The 22,688-nt window shown below is 47.1% G+C and overlaps 1 protein-coding gene across 1 annotated transcript in view; it reads left to right on the forward strand.

The window, feature by feature from the left end:
* The window catches only part of VWF (von Willebrand factor), a 135,473-nt gene that overhangs the window by 95,997 nt on the left and 16,788 nt on the right, over positions 1 to 22,688 (forward strand). Inside the window, exons 35-43 of the mRNA XM_004766734.3 lie at positions 3,718 to 3,941; positions 5,091 to 5,283; positions 5,451 to 5,792; positions 7,492 to 7,691; positions 14,766 to 14,868; positions 15,289 to 15,363; positions 16,552 to 16,656; positions 18,033 to 18,238; positions 20,488 to 20,637. Coding sequence (XP_004766791.1) covers positions 3,718 to 3,941; positions 5,091 to 5,283; positions 5,451 to 5,792; positions 7,492 to 7,691; positions 14,766 to 14,868; positions 15,289 to 15,363; positions 16,552 to 16,656; positions 18,033 to 18,238; positions 20,488 to 20,637 — 1,598 coding nt within the window. The remainder of the gene's footprint in view (positions 1 to 3,717; positions 3,942 to 5,090; positions 5,284 to 5,450; positions 5,793 to 7,491; positions 7,692 to 14,765; positions 14,869 to 15,288; positions 15,364 to 16,551; positions 16,657 to 18,032; positions 18,239 to 20,487; positions 20,638 to 22,688) is intronic.

The following is a 22,688-nucleotide window of genomic DNA, read 5'->3' on the forward strand; positions in this document are numbered from 1 at the left end:
GATCAGGCATAACCAGAAGGAAGAACTGATTTTCTGAGGTCAGTGCTCAGCCTGGCTATTTGCAAGTCAGCCTTTAGGAGTCTTTGCTGGAGAAGTATAGCAGGGAGAGTAACACCCCCAGAAAACTCTCTGCTCACACCTAGAGCTTTATGGGAGCTGGGTGCTGTGGTACATCATCACAGTGGCCTGGTGTAAGAGGAGGACAGGAGACCTGTGGAGGACATTCATCCACAGTGATGGGTTAGTGCTCTGCCTCGTGGTTGGGAGAAATGGTTGCATTTGGTGGTACCCACTCAGTATAATTACTGTGTTGAACAGACACAACCAGTGGGATAAAAGCAAAACTGTACATTATACCCTACCCTCCCTTGACAGTTTATTTAGGGGTGAAATGATCTCCTGGGACTGGTTGAGAATGCTATCAGACCTCATGTCATTTATGTTTGTTCGTAAACAGTTCTATAGTTCCTTTATGTTATAAAACAAACTCTCAATTTGGTAATTGGGTGCCCTCTCCCGTGTAAGAACCAGAGCCTTAAACTTGAATTAGAGTTAAAACAGCTCCCTAACCCCAGGACAGGGGCGTGTCCTGCTTGTGGGATGCAAACCCATCTCTGGGAGGGGCCTCTTGAAAGTCCTTTTCATAAGGCTCGGTTATCCCATTTGTCCCTAGTGGGGCACCTGGGGGTGTGAGGCTCACAACGCAATAGGAGCTTTGTGCAAACAAATTTCTTAAATTCAGTCCCTCAGTACCCCTCTGGACTCCTTTTAAACCCTTGACTTTTTATTTATTTATTTATTCTTTATGTTCTCTTTTGTCAGTAGTGGTAAAACTTGATTTAGGCTCTTTTTTTTTTTTTAGGGATTAAAAAATTTAAATTGAAACCATTTAAAATAGACACATTTAAAACTTTTTACTTTGAATAGTTTCAGATTTACAAAAAAAAAAAAAAAAAAGTTTGCACGAACGGGACAAAGAATTCCTATATATCCTTACCCAGATTGTAGTATATCATACATAGTCACAGGGTAATGATCACGGTCAGGAATTAGCCTCTGTAAAATACATCCATAAAAGCCTTAGTTTTTGTCAGTTGTCCCACTGATGTCCTTTGTTTAGTTGCAGGATTCAACCCAGAATCACACGGCGTTAGGTTGTCATATCTCCTTAAATCTGTAGCAGATCCTTAGTATTTCTTTGATATTTATGACCTTAACCGTTTTTGAGAAGTTCTGGCTAGTAATTTTGTAGAATGTCCCTCAATCTGAGTTAGAGCCAGGTTATACATGTTGTCAAGAATACCCCAGAAGACATATTGTGGTTTTTTTTGGTTTATCAAGAGGAGGCACATGGTATCAGTTTGCTTTGTTACAGGTGATGTTAAGTTTGAGCGCTTGGTTTAGGTGGTATTTACCATATTTTCCACTGTAAAGTTACTGTTTTCCTCCTTGCAATTACTAATGATCATATACAGAGACATTTTGGAATTATGGAACTATGCTTTTACCCACTGAGTGTACTAGGCATAGGTGATCCCTACCTGACACAATTTTTTTTGTGGTATTTGCCAAATAGGGATTTTTGATTTCCATCATTCCTTCCACATTTACTAGTTGGAATTCTACTGGAAGGAAGAACTTTTCCTTCTCTGTCATGTATTAATTCAGTTAACTATTTGTCAATATGGACTCATTGGTTTTTACTTTATTTTAGGGGGTGGGATCAATTCCTAGCATTATTTATTTTCTTCATCAGCTGGTCCTAGATTTGGCTACTGGGAGTACTTTCTGTTGGGATGCATGTCCTTTCGATATCCCCAGGTCCCTCTCTCACACAGCGAAGGGCCTGGCTCTCATTAACCACAATATATTTCTATGTTGGCTTAATCCCAGAATACACATAAAGTAGTTGCAGAATTGCTAACCAATGCCCGGGTAGAAAACAAATCTACCTACTAACTCTGATATTCACACACAATTCTTTTTGTCTTTTGTCTTTGAGTACATAGTCCATTTCCCCCCAAAGTTATTTAGGTGAGTTTCTCCCCTCCCTACAGCTCCCTACAGTTATGTTATTCATGATCATGAGTTTAATTTGCTTCCGTTTCTTCTGTTTTGGTTTTCCCTCATCCCCGTCCTTGCTGATTTTATTCATTTGTTTGTTTTCAGTACGTGAATTACTAACATGGGTCCAAATGTGAGAATGTACGGAGAGGTTAACTCAGATGTCACGCCACTGCTCCCTTTCCTATGTCCTTTTTGCTCACTTCCGCCTATGTTCGCACAGCCACCAATCTCTCATGCCAGGTTTATCCTTTTTCACAAATGAGCTTTGCCTTTTTTGCTTAAAAACATAGCCCAGAAATCCTCTCTATGAGCTCAAAGACCGCAGTGCAGTGGGGACAGGAGGGGATCACAGAAGTGGAGTGATTTATCCCAGTGACGGGGTGGGAGCTGAATTCAGTCCTGGGTTTCTCTGGCTCGCAAGTACCCACTTGTCTGTAACATTTCATGTGACGGTGGGCAGAGCCGCTCTCGCTGACTTAATGCATGGGAGCTAACACCATTTCTTTGCCTGTCACTTGTTACATCCTGATGGAGCTGGGGCTGATCTCCTTAAGGCTGGTCGTTCTTCACAGCTGGAGTCTTGGGGCCACTTGCAGCGTGGGTGTCGGGGGCCCAATGGCGTTCAGTACTGCTGCTTGGAAGGGACCATCTGCTTCAGGATGCAGGAGATTTTGAGTGGAAGAGCTCCTGGCAGGTGACTCAGCTCTGACAGCTGGTGCATCCAGCTCCTTCCTTTGTTGGTGGCCATGCTGCTTGACTTGTAGGCCACTCGTGCAGGTAGAGGTTGCCTAGACCTTGTGTGAGTGAAGGACATGAGCATCTTCTTGCTGACCCCCTAAGTCTGCCTCTCACTTCTTGGGCTTTTATTTAACCACCACCGTAGCTGTGGCCATGGTTCTCCAGCTTCATTTCGGTCCAAGATTAACTTTCAAATCACGCATGGTGGTGGTGGTGCCTTCCCTGGGAGCATTTTTATGGAATGGTCTTAGGCAGATGCAAGATGACTGGTATTCCCAGGTGGTGTTTTAATAGGAACCTTGAGAATTTGCTGACCATGTGAATGAATGAGTGGCAAATGAGGAAGTGCTGAGACCCAATCATTTGTTTTGGCTTCAGAAATTTTCCTCTTGTGTGATCTCTTAAAGGATCAAGTCAACATGGCCTCTTGTACCGTTAGAAACTTGGCAGCCAAGAGGACACATGTGTCTTTACGTGAACTTTCTTTACAATGAGCTCATAAGCTCATGATACACTTAGCTCCTCATGATTTCAACAAGTCCTAACAACCCTGAAACTTAACTTTGTTTCCTGGGCCAAGGCATCCCTGTAGAGGACATCATTCACTTCGCACGCTGAAGTTTTTTGGAAGTATGGTTCTATAATTTTCCATTTTTTTAAAAATGTGATACTTGTCCTTATAAATGTTTTCTAGAAAAATATTTACAGACCAAGGATTACTTACCTAAGATACTCTCTTAGAATTGTTTTCGTATTCCATAAAAAGGAGGAAATTAGACTGCAGGACCTCAAGGGGCCCATTCAGCTCTCAGCTCTGTTAACTGTGTGCAGCTTGGTAACACCTGCCTTTGCCTCTTTGCACGTATGGGAGTTTGGGGGAACGTCACACCCATCCTTTGCTCTCCTGTCCAGGTGTGTGCATGGGCAGCTCTACCCAGCACATTGTGACCTTTGATGGGCAGAATTTCAAGCTGACTGGCAGCTGTTCGTACGTCTTGTTTCAAAACAAGGAGCAGGACCTGGAGGTGATTCTGCATAATGGGGCCTGCAGCCTTGGGGTGAGGCAGACCTGCATGAAATCCATCGAGGTGAAGCACAATGGCCTCTCCTCCGTTGAGCTCCACAGTGATATGCAGGTGAGAGGTGCTTTCTCTGGGTCCCATGCAAGGCAGTGGCAGAAACTTGAAGAAGCCTCTGCTGGTGGTTGCTTTTAGCTGGTGTGTCTTTTAGGGACTCCACCTTCTGCCTCCCCAGTAGAGCACCCTCTTCTTAGGAGGGGCTCATTCCCATCTCCCTGGTGGCACAATTTCACATTGTTCTGGCCCAGATGTGGAAGAAAGGATCAATTTTAGGTAGCTTTAAATTACAAGAACAGAGCTGGTTTCCGGTTGCTGGTAGAAGATTGGGGTTGGCTGTTTACCCAGCAGGCACTATGAACCCCATGCCTAGGGCCTGTGAGCTTCCCGAAGGAGAATATTTTGAGCCTCAGTTAGGGCCTTTGAAAATATTTAGGGCCTAAACAAAATGTATGGCTCCAGAATTCAAAAAGAAAACTGAAAAACTGGTAAAAATAAATGTTTGACTAAATATTCACAAAAGGTTACATGATGCAAACTTATTTATTTGTTCGTTTAGAAATCGTAAGTATTTCATCAGATGAAAACAACTGGTAGGTTAGCTCCTCTCATTCTGTAAGAATTCCTGAATACACACACTAATTATTGAAAAATCATAGCCAGGCCTTTACTAAATGAGCCACTCACAGCCCCAGATTTTAAAATTAAAAACAACAACAACAAAAAAAGGCTTCCAAAATTTTTAACATGAAAAATTATGTTCCTTGTGGTACATGACTGCCTTTTAAAAAATATGTTTGATGTATAGTGGGGCCTCCAAAGAGCTAGTGACCCAAAACACATACATACATACATACATACATACATACATACATATATGGACTTACCATAGTTCCGTGAGATGCTCCTGGAGACACTGTCGCTGAGTTAGCAAAAGGCAGCTTTCTCAAGGCTGGCTTTATCCCCTGGGCTTTCGGGTTCCAGGAGCATGGCCATTTGTATAGGATTCTGATAATCTGTTCTGCTAAGCTGTGCAAAACCCTTTTATCTTAGAAGAGTTACTGGCAAATATCAGAGTTTGTGGATGACATTGGAGTTGAGTGTGGCAGAAGCATAGGGAGTGTCAGGAGCCTCAGGAAGAAGCTAAGAGCGAAATTCTAGGATCCCTTACTGCTACGACTACTGATAAGTCACTTCCTTCTTTGGCAGCTGACAGTGAATGGGAGACTGGTCCCCGTCCCATACGTGGGTGGGGATATGGAAGTCAATGTCTACGGCACCATCATGTATGAGATCAGATTCAACCATCTTGGCCACATCTTCACGTTCACTCCACGAAACAATGAATTCCAGCTGCAGCTGAGCCCCAAAACCTTTGCTTCAAAGACATATGGTCTCTGTGGTGAGAACATTCTCCTTTGTTCTGGTCTCAGGTTTCTTGGCTGCTTGTATTTCTGGGTCCAGTTGATTGTAAGGTTCAGATACTGGTGAACATGGAGAATGACCAGGTCTCCAGCTTCAATACATGGGCACCCAGGGCGACCAAACTTGCCTTTCCTATCTGTCTAGGGATCTGTGATGAGAACGGTGCCAATGACTTTGTGCTCAGGGATGGCACAGTCACCACGGATTGGAGAGCGCTCGTCCAGGAATGGACCTTGCAGCAGCCGGGGAAGACATGTCAGCCGATCTCCTGGGAGCCGTGTCCCGTCTCCAGCAGCTCCCACTGCCAGGTCCTTCTCTCAGAATTGTTTGCTGAGTGCCACAAGGTCCTGGCTCCAGCCACCTTTTATGCCATGTGCCAGCAGGACAGTTGTCACCAGGAGCAAGTGTGTGAGGCCATCGCCTTGTATGCCCACCTCTGTCGGACCAAAGGGGTCTGTGTCGACTGGAGGAGGACCAGTTCCTGTGGTGAGTCTCCATAGGTGTCCTGTAAAGTTGTGAAGACAATCTGATTTGGGCTTGCTCAACCCTCTCTGGGCCTTCTCTTTCTGGGGGATAAAGACTGAAATCCCTGCTTTTCCCATTACCTGGTACCCCTTTTAAGATCAAATAAGACAGTAGACATCTCAGTAATTTGAGTGTAGAATGTCTGTGTAAATGGAAACGTTTCTATAGTTCAGACAAATGTGACTTCAATGTATTGGACATAGATAGGTATCAGCAAAGTGCAGAATGACTAGTTGCTTGGAATTCCCCCAGGGTAGCAGAGATTCACAGAGTGAACCACAGCTGAGCAGGATGTTGAAGTGTGAGTGAAATTTTGTCACTTAAATACCAAGAGGCATCTTAATTACAAAGACCACGGGATTGCTAGTGGAGGTACCTTCCCAAGGTCAGCTCCCTAACTTGGAGTTGGCATTTATTTATCATTTAGCATGTGGGGGATACCACAACAAATCAGATGTGCCTCCTGCCTCAAGGGGCACTGGAATGAAAAGAACACTAACTTCGGCACCTCCGGTTACTGGATATAATCCCTGACTTTCTCTGGAGGGCGACCAATATATGCAAGCCTCTTGGACTCTCAGAGTTTATTACATAGAGCAGTCGCAGCTCGAACCAGTGGCTGCAGGACTTGGGCACCTAGTCCCAGCTCAGGGGGTGATCAGCTGTTCTCTCTCTGGACCTTGCTTTCTGCTTCTCAGAATGAGATACCCCCTAGGTTCATTCCAGCTCTCCTGTTCTGAGTCTCTTAGCTGGTAGTGCCCCGTTTCAGTCTGCCTGCAGATCAAGGGGCAAATGATCGTTCCTGAGTTAGCCATAGTCCTTCTCTACTTACTCATTTCTTTGTCTACCCCTGGCTACTCATGGTGCGTTTACAGGAAAATGCTTGGTGCTCTAAATCCTTAGACACTCCTGCCCCCTGCCTTGGAGCGGCGAGAAGTGGTTGAGCGGGGCTGGAGTGGGACAAATGAATCAATCATCTTGTACGTTTCCTCCAGGCAACTCTTCATAGCTGTGCATTCCTTATTTAATTTAGGAGTCGTTTTAAAGGACTCACCATACCTGTATTTAAAAGAAAGACCCATAAAACTTTCTAAGGATACATCATCCATTAGGATTAAATTTGGCTCAAATAACAGAGAAGTAAAAATTCTCTCTCACAGGTGTGATCAGAGGGTGCCTCCAGCTGTTTCTGGGTTTCAAACTGGATTTGAGCTTTTTCTCTGTCCTCACTTGGGTGTGCTTTTTTCTCCTGGTTTAAGATGGAGCTCTAGCTGTCAAACCCAGGTTCCAAATGGCAGCATGGGGGAAGAAAGGAAAAGGGACAAAGGACAAGCACAGCTGCCTTTTTATTTAAAAGAAAGAAAGAAAGAAACAACCAACCAACCAACCAAACAAACAAACATATCCCTGGAAACTGCTATTGGAGTTTACATCTGCGCTTACAGTTCATTGGGCAGAACTGTAGTCATGTGATTACACTTAGCTGCAAGGGAAACTGGGAAATGTAGTCCATATTCTGTAGTCAGGTGCCTCACTTCCAGGTATACTTTTATGGAAAACGGAGGAAATAAAAATGGGTAGTCAACCTCTTTGAAGCGGCTGTGTCTCTGTTTCTCTGTGGTTGGTGTGGGCTGAGTGTGACCTTGTTCTCTGTCTGTAGACATGTCATGCCCACCATCCCTGGTGTACAACCACTGTGAGCGTGGCTGCCCCCGGCTCTGCGAGGGCAACACAAGCTCCTGTGGGGACCATCCCTCGGAAGGCTGCTTCTGCCCCCAGAACCAAGTCATGCTGGAAGGTAGTTGTGTCCCCGAGGAAGCCTGTACCCAGTGCATCAGTGAGGATGGAGTCCGGCACCAGGTAAGAGCCTTGGCCTTTCACCTCCTCACTTGCTCCCATGGGCTGCTTCTCTCTTGGGGAGGTAGGGTGAAGTGTTCACCAGTCAGTGGCCCCTCCGACTGTGGCAGCAAGGGTCAACTCTGAAGGGGATCACTGAAGAATAGGGAAACAGTATTTCATAATGGCTTTGGAACCAGACATGTCTTGGTTTGAATCCCAGATGTGTCCTGTATTAGCCGTGTAAGCAAACACCAAAGTATTAATAACATGTTACTATTACTACTATTATTATCATCATTATATTCATGTCAGTAGAAGGCTATAGGAACCCAGAGGGGATGGGAAAAGAATATTTATATTAATAGTGATGTCTACTGTGATTACGATCTATTATGTACCTTGCACTGTACTAAGCCCTATATATTCATTATCTCAATATTTTTTGAAGGTTTGTTTTGTAAGATATTAACAATCACCTATGGTCAAGAGAGTTTAAAGAACACTAGCTAAACAGGTTTCTTTACTGCAGCATTCTTTAAAGCTTTTAATGTGCTAAGTACAGTACAAGTATTTAAGAGGGTTTTTGCCTCTCAGCCTTATCTGACCATGGCACTTGTATGTGTGTGGGAGTGAGTAAACATGGGTGTATATGTGTGTGTGTGTGTGTGTGTGTGTGTGTGTGTGTGTAGCATTCCCTTGGACAAGAGTACCACAGAACACATTGGGATGCCTTTCATCATCTTGTAAATACTTACAAAATCTTTGAGAGAGAACCAAGGCTCAGAGAACTTCTTTGCCCACGGACATAGTTTATAAGTGATGGAGTTGGGAACTGGACTCAGTATTCAAAGCTCTGTCGGACTCCCAAGTATGCTCTTTTGATCTATGAAAATGCCGTTTACTTGGTCTTCTTTGGCTGATTTTTTGGGCGTCATGGGGTCATCAGTTCTTGTAATCCTCTAAGGTTATTAAGTACATTTTGAAAGAATACTTACCAGACTCTCCCCCATCTTGGCCGATGACGGCAGTCATAGTGTCAAAGTTGACAACGTGGACATTGGTAGTAGATGGACAGTCTGTGTCTGTGTACACGTGGCTGTGTGCAGGAGTCCTGTCCTTCCTCTCAGACAGGGATACTGCAGAGCATGATACTTGGCTTCTAGCAAAAGAGACTCTATTCTATGATCAGATGCTGCACCCCAGACCTAGCGTCTCCATCATCACCAGGGAGGACTTTTATCACTAAGTGAACCAGGTGAGGTGACTTACCATTATTTAACACAACTAGGAAAACTCCTGTTAATTAGCTGACCAATCTAGAGAATGATGAAAACAGTAATTCCTGTAACAACACTGTTTGTCCCAGACATTATCAGCCACGAAATGCACCATTTCCTTTGACTCTCTCCAAAACTCCATAGGGTCATTATTACAGACGCCACTGATTGGGCGAGGAGACTGAGGCTCAGATAAGGCTGGGGTTCCTACCCACGACCCCAGGGCATCCCATAGTGTCCTTGCCCTGCCTTCGATCCCATTGGAACCGCGAGCTAAACTTTGAGCTGTGTGTTCATGGACGCACAGGCGTTCATCCAGTTTTGTTTTGGGACTTTATCCTCATGGGCCCCATTTGCTCTCACTGTGCAGCAGATGAATTAGGAGGGAAGACCAGTCCCACTCTACCTCTGTATTTCAACTTGCCAAATGAAGTAACTGCGTGTCCCATAATACTCTCCCAAACGAGTAATTAAAACCTTACATTGCTCTCCCTGACCCGCACACTCCTAGAGTCCCTCCCACTGGCCTCGAAAGGTAGGTACTCTTCACATGGGGTACCAGGACCCAGTGGTCCTTTCAGCCAGGATTTGCTGGTGGTGGCAAGGCACTCTCAGAGGGAGGCAGAAATGGTTTCTGCCCTCTTCTTAGGCATTCTGCAATGAGAAGGAAGCTGAAGTTTGTAAAGCGTTTCTAGCTCCCTGAGTGTCATTTGGCTGCAGGGTGCTGAGAGCTGGAAGCTTGTGAATTTTATCTTCCTGTCTCCACCCACCCCCTCTCACCTTCCATCCAACACACTGGAATATGTGTTCGAGTTGGGTAGAGAATGCTTCCAAGTAGCGCAATATTTTGGACATAGAAGCAGTCTTAGAAATGTATTTCAGAACCAAGTGACAGTAAAATTAGTTAATCAAAAACTATGAAGGGAACAGAGCCAGTTTCAGTTGATTGCAGAAAATGTAGTTTAAATGGATGAAAACAAATATCTGATCAGCCACCTGCGATTTCAGCTTTTCCATTCAAAGCAGAGAAAGAATGAAAATCTAACACGGAGAACAGTTCCATTAAATGAAATGTCTTTAAGCTAAAAAGAAAGCCTAGACAGCTTTTCTTCAGGGAAATAATCCAGGGTGTAAGTCTCTGGTGGTAACGTTGGAAGGGCAAAATATTTACCAGTTTCCTTAGCTCTTGTTGATTTTACAGAACGCAGTATAAACACGTGAGCCTTTGCGGCTGGCTCAGAGGGGAGCCAGGCCGAGCAGCGAGCAAGTGGCTGTCCCTCTCTGGGTTGGGGGCTGCGCAGGGGGCAGCAAGGACCGCCTCCATCACTCAGGGACAGAGCGCCTCTAGCCTGCGCTTCCTCCTCCGTGGTCTCTGCTGTGCCCTGGTGGCCCAGTACTTACATTTTCCTGCATCTTCCCCCAGATCTTTGGCTGGGGTGGGTGGTGCATGGTCACTGGCTGGGTCTCTTCTCTGACCTGGGGTTTTGAAGACTTCAGTTTTCCCTTACCATATTCTCTGCAGGCCGTTCTTTGTCATCTTTACTGAATTTAGAACTGCAGTCAGTTCTCATTCCTGTTCTGTCCTGGGAGTAGTCCCTCCTGGCCTTGGTACCCAGGAGGTGAGGCAGGACAGGCGGCTGGAGTTGACCTGTCCTGGTGCAGGAGTGCTACCTGCTGGTGTGTTCGCTGCATAACAGGACAGGTGATACCAGGGCGGAGCTGGCCGCAGGTGCTTTTTTATCCGGAAAGGGCTTTCTCAGGGACCATAGAGGCTGTCCCCTGCCTCGGGCACTCCTCATTAAAGCCTCATGGGGAAATAAAAAATCCCTGGAAGAGGAGGCTTAACACCTGATTTTGGCCATCTGATGTTGTCTCTTGTTCACTCTCAGGATTGTGGGGAAATTGTATTATTTTTTTCTTGAATTTAGATATCTGAAGTTCTCATTTAAAAAGAGGGAAGAAAAACCCAAACAGGGAAAAAAATATGATCTTCTCCTTTCTCATCTCATCACTTTTGTCATTTAAAGGTCTAAATATAGATCTTTGATTGGTCATTTTCTTGGAATTACCATCCGTGCAAAAGGCAGGAAAGAGGCAGAACAGAGCGAAGCCTGGGGAGATGCGAGATGTCCCCCTCCTCCTTCCACTCCAGGCCTCAGAGGCCAGTGCCTGGGCCCTCCCTGGACATTCCCAGCCCCTAGGAGAGCACTGGGCTCTGGTGCTGGCTCCTGCCTTCTCTGTCCTGCTCATAGTCACCAAGGTTGTCCTTATTCAGCATTCTTCTCTCTGAGGCAGGGTCCTGCTTACAAAGTGTCAGGGTGAGTATCGCCTACCTTGTGAACCCCCACCCCCCGAAGTGGACAGGGAAGAACTCTGGAATCTTCTAGATATCCACAAGGACCTTCCACCCTCTGCTCCCACTCAGAATGCCTTCTCCTTCCCTCTGCCTGGCTCCTTCCCACCCAGCACAGTGTGCCTTGTGAGACCTTTGTGGAGCACCCCAGCTTCTGTGAACATCTCTTCTGCCCTGCTGTGGCTCTTGTATTTCTCGTTTTTAAAAACTATAGCTTTATTGAGGTATAGTTTACTTACAGTAAACAGCTCCTATTTAAAGTGTACAATTTGATGAGTTTTGACATACGGACATTCCCATAAAGCCATCATCACAATCAAGACAATGAACATTTCCATTAGTCCCCAAAGTTTCCTTGGGCCTCTTTGGAAGGCATCCGTTGCCCCCATCTCCCATTCCCAGGCAACCACTGCTCTGCTTTCTGTCACTAGAGATACGTTTACATTTTCTGGAACTTTCTATAAATGGAATCATGCAGTGTGTACTCTTTTTTCCCCCGTCTTCTTTCACTCAGTTTGATACTTCTGAGATCCCTTTGTCTTGCATGTTGCCATAGTTTGTTCTCATGGCTGAGTAATGTGCCAGGCTGTGACTGTATCACAATTCATTTCTTTCATTCAACTTTTCATCGATGGGTCTTATTTCCCCAGCTTGAGCATCAGTCCTTTGAGGGCTGAGATGGGGCTTTCGGCCCCTCCACCCCTCCCATGGCCCCGACAGTGTGACCTGCCCATTGGGGGCAGTGTGATTGCCGACGAAGGCAGCTGGAGTGCAGAAAGCATGAGGTGTCTGGGGCCAGAATGCTAGGTTCAATCCTGGGGGGTACCTCCTGGTCACATTTCTTGTCTGGGTCTCCATGCATCATTTTTAAGTGTAGATAATGACAGTACTTCCCTGGTATGGTTACTGTAAGGAGTATGATGAGAATAAAGGTGAAGTCCTTAGACAAAGAACTTGAACATATTTAATGTTAGTTATTGCTGGGAGGCAATAGAGCATGGTGTTGAAGAGAGGGCTTGTGGGTTCATATCGTAGCTCCGCTGCTCTGATGGTATGACCCTAAGCAGAGGCCTCAACTTTCCCATTTGACAAGTGGGATAATACAGATGTCCTCACTAGTGGACTGCAGTGTGATTTAAATGAGTCATTTATATAAAACCCATAGAACAGGGGTGCCTGTGTGGCTCAGTCTATTAAGCAGCTGCCTTCAGCTCAGGTCATGATCCTGGAGTCGCAGGATGGGAGTCCCACATTGGTCTCCTTGCTCAGCAGGGAGCCTGCTTCTCCTCTCCCCTGCCCCTCCCCACCAGCTCACACACACACTCTCTCTCTTTTAAGTAAATAAAATCTTAAAAAAAAAGAAACCATAGAACAGTGGTACAGAGCATATGCTCTTCAGACATTGGCTGGTATTACATACTGAGTGAGGGGAAGGTATCAAGGTCAAAGGATTTAACCATAGAGGAAGACAGCAGCTTGGGGGAAGAGTGTTTTCCTTGAAGTCCTCTGATCTTCCTTCTCAGCTGACTGATTGCTGAACCTGGAAACATGCAATAAATAAGACCTTCTTCTTCTTCTTCTTTTTTAAGATTTTATCTATTTATTTGACAGACAGAGATCATAAGTAGGCAGAGAGGCAGGCAGAGAGAGAGGAGGAAGCAGGCTTCCCACTGAGCAGAGAGCCCGATGCGGGGCTTGATTCCAGGACCCTGGGATCATGACCTGAGCCGAAGGCAGAGGCTTTAACCCACTGAGCCACCCAGGCGCCCCTAACTAAGAGCTTCTTGATCTGGGAATTTTTTAGCCTTTGAGCTACTGCTTAAGAATGTGTTTATTCTCAGAGTGCCTAGGTGGCTCAGTGGGTTAAAGCCTCTGCCTTCGGTTCAGGTCATGGTCTTGGGGCCCTGGGATCCAGCCCTGCATCGGGCTCTCTGCTCTGCAGGGAGCCTGCTTCCTCCTCTCTCTCTGCCTGCCTCTCTGCCTACTTGTGATCTCTGTCTGTCAAATAAATAAATAAAAATCTTTAAAAAAAAAAAAAAAAGAATGTGTTCATTCTTAAACACATTTTGGGGTGGGGGATTTATTTTATCTACTTTTATTTAAATTTAATTAATTAACATATAATGTATTATTAGTTTCAGAGGTAGAGGTCAGTGTTTCATCAGTCTTATATAACACCTGGGGCTTATTATATCCCAAGCCCTCCTTAATGTCCCTCACCCAGTTACCCCATCCCTCCACCCTTCTCCCCTCTAGTTATCCTCAGTTTGTTTTCTATGAATTAGAGTCTCTTATGGCTTGTCTCCCTCTCTGATTTCATCTTGTTTTATTTTTCCTCTCTTCCCCTATGATCCTGTTTTGTTTCTTAAATTGCACATATGAGTAATATCATATGATAGTTGTCTTTCTTTGATTGACTTATTTCACTCAGCATAATACCCTCTAGTCCCATCCATGTTGGTGTATATGGCAAGATTTCATTTTTCTTGATGGCTGAGTAATATACCACTGTATATATACACCACTTCTTTATGCATTCATCTGTTGATGGACATCTAGGTTCTTTCCATAGTCTGGCTATTGTGGACATTGCTGCTATAAACATTTGGGTGCATGTGCCCCTTCAGATCACTACACTTGTATCTTTAGGGTAAATACCCAGTAGTATGTTTGCTGAGTCGTAGGGTAGCTCTATTTTCAACTTTTTGAGGAACCTCCATGCTGTTTTCCAGAGTGGCTGCACCAGCTTACATCCCCACCAACACCACAAGAAGGTTCTCTTTTCTCAGGGACAGGCCATTTAAATGTGAATTTAATTTTAACTCTGAATTTGACTCTCTGGCTGAGCATAGAGGGATGCCTGGTCCTGGCTCGGTGGTCCTTGCCTGCACTGGTCACAGTCTGCACGGCCGAGGTGGGCCTGGTGCCCTCCGTTTGCAGGGGAGGAAACTGGCCTGGGGGGAGTGAAGCCCCCACAGTGGAGTTCAGGCCTCCCTGACTTCACAGCCCTGTGCAGCGGGGCTGCCTGCAACTCTGGGAAAGCTTTGCCAACCATCATCTGCCCTCCAGTGTCCTAGTCCCGACAGTGCAACGAGTCTGAGAGTCTCGCTGTCCACCCCTCACACCTCTTCCTGTCTCATCCATGTCTTATCAATTCCAGGAAGAAATGGAATCTGTTTCTCCAGCTGCATCCTGGCTTAGGAACCGGCCAGCTGTGTGGCATGGGAATGCTCACCTTCTCGCCCTGCTTCCTTTCAGCACCCCTGGTGCTTCTCCAGCTTTTTCCTCTCAGAATCTCACACTGCCTTTCAGCGTGTGCTCAACTGTGTGGTTGTGACAGGCACGGCTCGGGCCCTGACCTATGAGGGGAGACCGAGCCGGAAGTGGGGGGGACCGACTTCCATGACCTCTGAGGCTTTGTGCCCCCAGTGTCCTGGGCCTTCTCTGACACTTGTTTTCCTTCAGTTCCTGGAAACCTGGGTCCCAGCTCACCAGCCATGCCACATCTGCATGTGCCTCAGTGGGCGGAAGGTCAATTGTACGTCGCAGCCCTGCCCCACAGCCAGAGGTGAGCGCCCCCATCCCTGCTGCTCCTGGAGGAAGGACCACCCCCTGGAGCCCTGGGCCACCCCGTCTGCATACCTGGTGGGCCAGATACAAACGTCTGTTTCCTCCACCCCTCCTGCCCACCCTTTCTTCCCTCACTGGACTCGGGGTCCCCTTTTCTGTACCTGGAGTAGATACTCTGAGAGATTAATCCTGTCCTCTTCACCCCATCCCTACCTTGGCCTTCAGACTCAGAGTCTCCTGGAAGGCACGTTCGAGGGGGCCACCAGGACACCCCGAGGAGACTCATTTGTCAGAGGCCCCTTGGCCCAATCCCTGGTGGGCCTCACAGGCAGGGCCCGTGCTGGTTTTCCGCAGCATTCCGAAGGCTGCAGGCTGCAGCATCACTGATCTCTCTGACTTCCGTGGTCTTCTCCCTCAGCTCCCGTGTGCGGCCCGTGTGAAGTGGCCCGTCTCCGCCAGAACGCAGAGCAGTGCTGCCCGGAGTATGAGTGTGGTAGGTGTCCCGCCCTGGGCACCTCCCCCAGGGTGCAGGCCCCAGCCCCAGGCGACCCATGCAGCAGGTACTACAAGGCACCTGTGGGCTCAGGCACAGGGTGAGCCAAAGGAAGCGGGTAAGGGCTGACTGGCTTTTCCCAAAAAATGGCAAGAGTAACCTCTACAAAGTAGGATTTGCTTCCTAGGAAAAATTCTGCAGTGGATTATGAAATGTAAGGTTTGAAAGCATTAAAGAAAAAAAAAAAAAGAATGGGGTAATCTCTGGTGGGGGAGGCAGTGCAGAGATTTATTGAAGAAACAGTCATGCCAACCCGTATGCCTTTTCAATAAAATCCTGAGGGTAAAAGCTCTAGAGAAGGGCACACACAGGGCACCTTGATTTCAGCCAGTGACTCGTCAAAGGGTTTCATTAGAGGCTTGCAAACTCCACGGTGAGTAATGGGCTGAACAAACAGTATAATGAGATGAATCCAGAGCTGATGGAATCATGGTTAACATGACAGGAACTCTCCAGGGCCCCGCCGCTGTCCTGTCCAGCGTGCTTATTAATTGGACGATGAGGACATAGAGCACAGGGGCATCAAATTTGCAACCACGCCGATCTTTGAGGGAGAGCAAATAGATCGAGGGACCGTCGGGGGGTCTAAAAAAGAATGAACTCATCTGAGAAATTTATTTATGCTGATGAAATTTATAAGTCCCAAAGAGAAAGCTTGCTTGGAGGGAGATATGGCTTGAGATAAACTTGTGGAAAATAGGGCTCAGAATGTTAACGGTGGAGGGAACTGGGGAAGCCTTTAGTTCAAGCCCTCATTTTGAAGATGTGATTAAGCTTCTATGATGGGCTAGACACTCCGTCTCCATTATTTCATGACATCTGGGAACTGGTCCTAGAAGGTAGCCTTCCTCACCATGCAGAAGATGAGACTGAGACCCAGAAGGTTCAGGTGACATGGCTGACATCTGGAAGTCCCAGCCGTGTGGAGAGTGATCAACATGGGCTTATCACATGACTTGGATCTATCTGTCCGTCTACCTCCATGTCACCTCTCCCCTTCTCTCCTCCACCTCCAGCTCCATCCCATCACCATCATGCACCTAACAGTGGAGGTCTGGAATGTAGGGTGCCACAGGCAATAGTGGCCTTGCTGACCTCTGAGTGGGTGTCTCTCTTTCCCGGTCTCAGTGTGCGACCTGCTGAGCTGTGACCTGCCCCTAGTTCCTCCCTGTGAAGGTGGCCTCCAGATGACCCTGACCAATCCTGGAGAGTGCAGGCCCAACTTCACCTGCGGTAAGGCCTCTGTGGATGAGGAGGGTGTGGCATGGCCGCTGTCTTCTGGCCTGGGGAAGGTGTCCTGTATTCTAGTTCATTGAAATCTGGGCTTTGGGCACACCTGGATCAGAGGAGGTCAGATCGCACCTGAATTGAACTTTCCAAGCCACATGCTGCTGCAGCCTACCAGGCATGGACATAGCTGTACACACCTCCCTCTGGAGCTGTGTTGAGAGACCGTCGGACCTGAGATGGAGAAGCATCCAGGCCCAACCTGAACTTACTCCCATCCTCCCACACACCATTGAGGGAGGCCTAACCTTTGGGTTGTCCTCATCACTAGATCTTATTCCCAAGCAAATCTGTCAGTTTTCTCCCCCTTTGAAGAAACAGTCATGCCAAGCCATATGCCTTTTGTGTACCTACTGGGTCATCAACTTGTGTCATGTGAGCATAAGGTGGGGCTAAAGCAAGACATGGCAAGGAACACAATGCCATGTGTCTCCTTTGAGAATACCCACTTGATGTCGAGTGGGGTTCCTGTCCTGTTGGTCTGGAGTCTCACTTGAGCTCCTAGATGTGAGACCTGGACAGAGGCAAAGGACACAGGGAGGGGATGGACATTTATAAAAAGATGCTGTGGGTTTGTTTGTTTGTTTTTTTAAGATTTTATTTATTTATTTGACAGACAGAGATCACAAGTAGGCAGAGAGGCAGGCAGAGAGAGAGAGAGGAGGAAGCAGACTCCCTGCTGAGCAGAGAGCCCGACACGGGGCTCGATTCCGGGACCCTGGGATCATGACCTGAGCCAAAAACAGAGGCTTTAACCCACTGAGCCACCCGGGCGCCCTGACACTGTGGGTTTGACATGGTTGCTAGCATTCTTTGTTCAACATTGTTGGAAGATCTAAAACTACAGGGCATCATTCTAGGTACTGAGCCAGGGCTAGAATCACAGAAGCTACTAGCCTGTGAGAACGCATGGTGTGCCCAGGCCTGTCTGGGTCTTAGAGATTCTATGTCTGCTGTCTCTGAGATTCTATAGCTGGAAGGACCCTCCTTTAAGAGCGGAGACCCAAGTGGCCTTCACTTCTCCTCCATTAGAATTCCTAGCTTCACATTTCTCCTTTTGATTAATGTTCTTATTTCTCCTGTAGACTACTTTTTGGTATGATTGAAAATCCCACAGCCCCCAAGCCAGGCTCATGGACATTTCGGATTTTACAGTCTGGGGTCTGGAGTTTCCTGGGATCTTATGTCCAGGCTGAATACTTATGGGCCCAGCACGCTTCCGCTGCGCGACTCTGCTACCCCAGGCTGAATACTTATGAACCCCGGCTGAGCGTACCGTCCAGTGTGGCAGGACGGGGACGTTACCTCATTCTGCCCCTCAGCCTGCAGGAAGGACGAGTGCAGAAGGGAGTCCCCGCCCTCCTGCCCCCCGCACCGGACACCGACCCTTCGGAAGACCCAGTGCTGTGATGAGTACGAGTGCGCCTGCAGCTGTGTCAACTCCACCGTGAGCTGCCCGCTGGGGTACCTGACCTCGGCCGTCACCAACGACTGTGGCTGCACCACGACCACCTGCTTCCCTGACAAGGTAGGGGCTGCTTCGTTCTGGCTGGGAAGATGGCCAAACATTGGGTCCTCACAAACTCTGCCTACCCAACCATCCCCTTCTGCCCAAACTGAGGGCTTTAATGGTGGCGAGCAGTCAGCATTCCATCACAGCCTGAATGGACATTTAATTATCTCAGGAGGTATTTAGAGAGAACCTACCATGTTCTCAGCATGGCTAGGTGCTAAGGTTAAAGCAACCTATAACCCATGGCCCCTACCATTACAAAGCTTATTTTGTAGGTTAGCTAAGGAACTAATATAATTGCATGAATTATTAGTTAATAGTTTATTCATTTATTAATTGCTATCAACTCATCTAGGCCACCGTCCATCTATCCACCTATCCTTTCTTCCATCCATCTATCCATCCATCTGTCCATCCATCCATCTATCCATCCAATATTCATTGAGCAACAACTATGTTCTAGCAGAGCTGGTGCTATGTTAGGTGTTATGGGAGAAATGTAAGAGCAGATGACCTATGATCTCAGTAGTATATAGAAGATTACTGTTTATAAATCGAATATCATAAACAAAAGACAGTACCACTAGTAAATGCAAGTAGTGGTCTTTTGGGGGAGAGATGCACCAAGATGAGCTATCACGAGCCACAACTGCTGCAGGAAGACCTGGGCCCTCTTGCAGCTGCTGGATTATTGACGGTGAGCCTGAGAATGAATGCCAGGGGGAAGCCGTGGGTCTCCCTCCCTGGATACTTGCTGCTTATGGGCTGTCATTGCCTCCAGACCTTTTTGGTGAATAGAGCTTGGAAATGTATTTCTAAAGAGGATAAAACTCATGCATTCATAGTGATATTTCAGATTCAAATCCAATTATAAGGTTTTAGTTAACTTCTTTGATTTATACTCATACCACTTCTCTTCTAAGTTGCAGATACTGGTTTCCTAACATAATTGACATCATTAGTTATTTGCTTCATACTATAAAATGCCTAGAAGAGTCTCAAAAATAACAATGCCAATACTGTTGCTAACAATTTAAGACAACTGAAAGAGGTTGATGATTTCGCAGTTTTTTTGCCTAGGAATAGAACCCATTAGGGATATATGGTCAAAATCTTCGCTTTTTAAAAGTTATTTGAAATAATTATTTTCCTTGTGGGATCTTGCCACAGCTTTGCTATCCAGTTAATCAGATATTTCCGTTTGTTTCCATTTTTAGGGCTTGCTTTTGCTTCCTTTTTGATTTACTATTTTGTTGCATGAAACATACCATGTCATAGTAGCATAATTACTGATAACATTGTAACAGAGAGCCTCGTACACCTGTCATTTTATATCTGGGGCAATGTGTCTTTTGAGGTAGGTTCCTGGAAGTGAGATTCTGGGTGGTTAACATTTTCTAGCAGGTTTTTAATAGAAGAACCAGGGGTCTGATTCAACTTCATTATGCAGCAGCTGGAAGACCGAGCCGGTAAAGTGTAACGACTTATGAATACTTGTACTGCTATGGTGTGTGTGAGTGAGGGTCTCTACTTGTTCATAGCTTCTGAGGGCAGATTTGGGATTATGTCAAAACTGTCATTTAGGGTCCTAATCAAACAGTGCCTCATTCCTACAGAATAAAGTCCGAGTATTATGTTCAGCCTGGCTTTACATATTCTAATCTCAATCAACCTTTGTAACTTCATTTCCCCTATCCCTTTTGTAGCCTGTAGTTCTTCCAAGTAGGATCCCTTGTCGCCCAAGCATATTCCATTCTCTGTGCCCCAGCTTCTTTCCTTGTCCTGCTCCTTGTCATCTGCGGGCGTCAAGGGAGCACCTCTTCATAGCCCAGCCCTCACCTTCAGCCTACTCCTAATAGGACAGAGGGCTGTGTGTGGATGGGGGCTAAGTCCAAGGACTTCAGTGGGTGAGGATTAGGGAACAGTTTTCTGTGCGACATAGGAGGGAGTTAAATGCAATTAAGGCAGCGATGAAACTGGATTGAGGCAGCCACGTGAGTTATTTCTGAGCCTGTGGTCCAACACAGACTCACTAGAGGCCACCAGCATACACCCTCGATGGCTCTCGAGGGCTGGTGGGCGGGAAAGGGCAGAGGGCAAAACCTCCTCCATAAATATCCCTCCAGGTGAGTGGAGAGCATGTCGGTTTTACATACTGCTGTGTTCTCAGCACCTGCAGCAGCTTCCCACACATAGGATGTGCTTCCTGATCTCTTGCTGAAATGGACAGAATGAGTTCGCTCACGGCAACCTTGTGTCTGCAGGTGTGCGTCCACCGAGGTACCGTCTACCCTGTGGGCCAGTTCTGGGAGGAGGGCTGTGACGTGTGCACCTGCACCGACTTGGAGGACTCTGTGATGGGCCTGCGCGTGGCCCAGTGCTCCCAGAAGCCCTGTGAGGACAACTGTCGGTCGGTAAGGGGCGGAGAGGACCTGGGCACTGCCTAGAGCCGTCAGGGCAGGAAGTTGGGGGGTGGTGTCCCAAGAAGGAGCAAGAAATCCCCTTTAGTAACTTCTGGTTCCTGGTCAGAGGTGAGGGGAAGGAGGGGGCTGGGGCTGGGGATGAGTGAAAGAAGGCAGGAGGAACTGATTGCTATGCCATCCTTCTGTGAGTCCATCCTCGGCTAATGGCCATGTCTCTGTTGTATGGTCTTGAGTTGAGAGCGCTGTGGAATTGGTTTGAGCAGAAATTGGATTTAATGCCTACAGAGGAGGACCTGATATTTTCCCATGTCTTTCCCCTCAGACATCACCTCAGCCTGCCCCTACAACAGACGCACATTCTGATTGTTCTGAAGTACCCCCAGTTTCAATGTCCTACAGCATATCTACACAGATGGGTAATTTTTACAGACTGCATGTCTAATTTGTGGGACAGGAAACATGGTCCCTGCTGCCCCAATTCAGTTTTTAATTCTTCCAGCGGTGGCCTGACCCCTAAGACTGCTGTGTGCTCTGGGGCACTCTATTCTTGCTCATTTCAGACTGACGACACCCTAGACACAAGGGAGCAATGATGTGCAGGAAGAATTGTGGTTCAAATTCTGGTGGTATTATTACTATTCTGACAGTGTTATCAGGAGATGAGGATGGTAAGAGGAGAGTAGCTGGGACAGACAAGGGCATACGTCTTGTGCTTGTCTTCGTAACAGCAGTGGAGCTAATGCCCTTGATGCTGGCTTGGAAGTGGGGGCTTTGATGGTGGAAGGGAGGGCCTGAGAGCAAATCCCAAAGTTGGAGAGTCTGCTCAGCTCGTCTGCTCTCCACCTGCCTTGCTGGTACTGAGGAGGGATGCAATTGCGAGGCGCCCTTAGGAGAGGGTGATGTGGTATCCAGGTGTGTCCCCTGGGGACACTGAGTTTGGGAAACCTCTCAGTCTCCATCCCTTCCCATAGGCCATGGAAGGTGATGGAAATAACTTGCCATCAAGCAAGAGAGTGCTCTTACAGGCCATTTCTATAAAACCAGCACCCAGTGCATACATGTATATAAATAACTTAAAGATTTTATTTATTCAAGAGAGAAAGTGTAAGGCGGAGGAGGGGCAATCAGAGAGAGAGAGTGGGGGAGAATCTCAGGCTGACTCCATGCTGAGCACGGAGCCTGACACGGGGCTCCATCTCACGACCCTGCGATCATGACTGGAGCCAAAATCAACCATCGGACATTCAACCAACTGAGCCACCCAGGCACCCCAGCCCTCAATGTATTTTGCTATCAGTAGGGAGTTTTGACTGCAAAGAACAGACTCCAGTAAAGCTAGCTAAAATGAAAAGGGGATTTATGGAAAACACAAGGAAGCTTTCAGAAATGAAATACAAGAGATATGAGTGGGTGCCGTGGTCATACAGCCTTTCTCTTCATTCGTCCCGTGAGCCCCTGTCTCTGCTTCTCTCTGCCCATCTGTTCCAGCTCCTCCCTGCAGGCCGACTGCCTCTGGAAGTTTTGCTTTCTCGTAAATTTCCTTTGCATGTGACTTTATTGAATCTGGCTTCAATTCAACATGGCTTTGCAGATCCAGGGTTCATCCCTGTCTAAACTGACTTATTCGGTCTTTGTGTTCTACAGAGTAACTTCTCAGGAAGAAAACTGATGCGCTCAGCTCAGTCTGTGGATTGGGTCCTCTGTCCAGTCCCCACTCTGGCCTGGTCAGCTGTTAGGGAGGGTGCAGGTCACGTGGTATAAGCCTGGCTATCGGAAGGCTGCGGTGCTGGAGGCAGTTTCACAAAGAAGACGGGTGCAGAGGTCAGGGGAGGGACCTCTGCACCCGTCCCGTGTCCTGATCTCTTGACTGTACGATTGCTCGAGGGAATTGTCTGAGAGACAAGCCTGTCTTAGAGACTGAATGCTCACACCTTCCAGGGAGAAGGCGGCCTCGGCCTCGTGGTTTAGTTCAAGCTGAGGGGATGTGGGAGGCCGTGCAATGTGTTGAGGTGAGGTGGGGCATTCGGTGAACTGAGAGGGCC

Source organism: Mustela putorius, unplaced genomic scaffold (assembly GCF_011764305.1).
Source record: "Mustela putorius furo isolate JIRA1106 unplaced genomic scaffold, ASM1176430v1.1 tig00003988_pilon_pilon_pilon, whole genome shotgun sequence".
Lineage (NCBI taxonomy): Eukaryota > Metazoa > Chordata > Mammalia > Carnivora > Mustelidae > Mustela > Mustela putorius.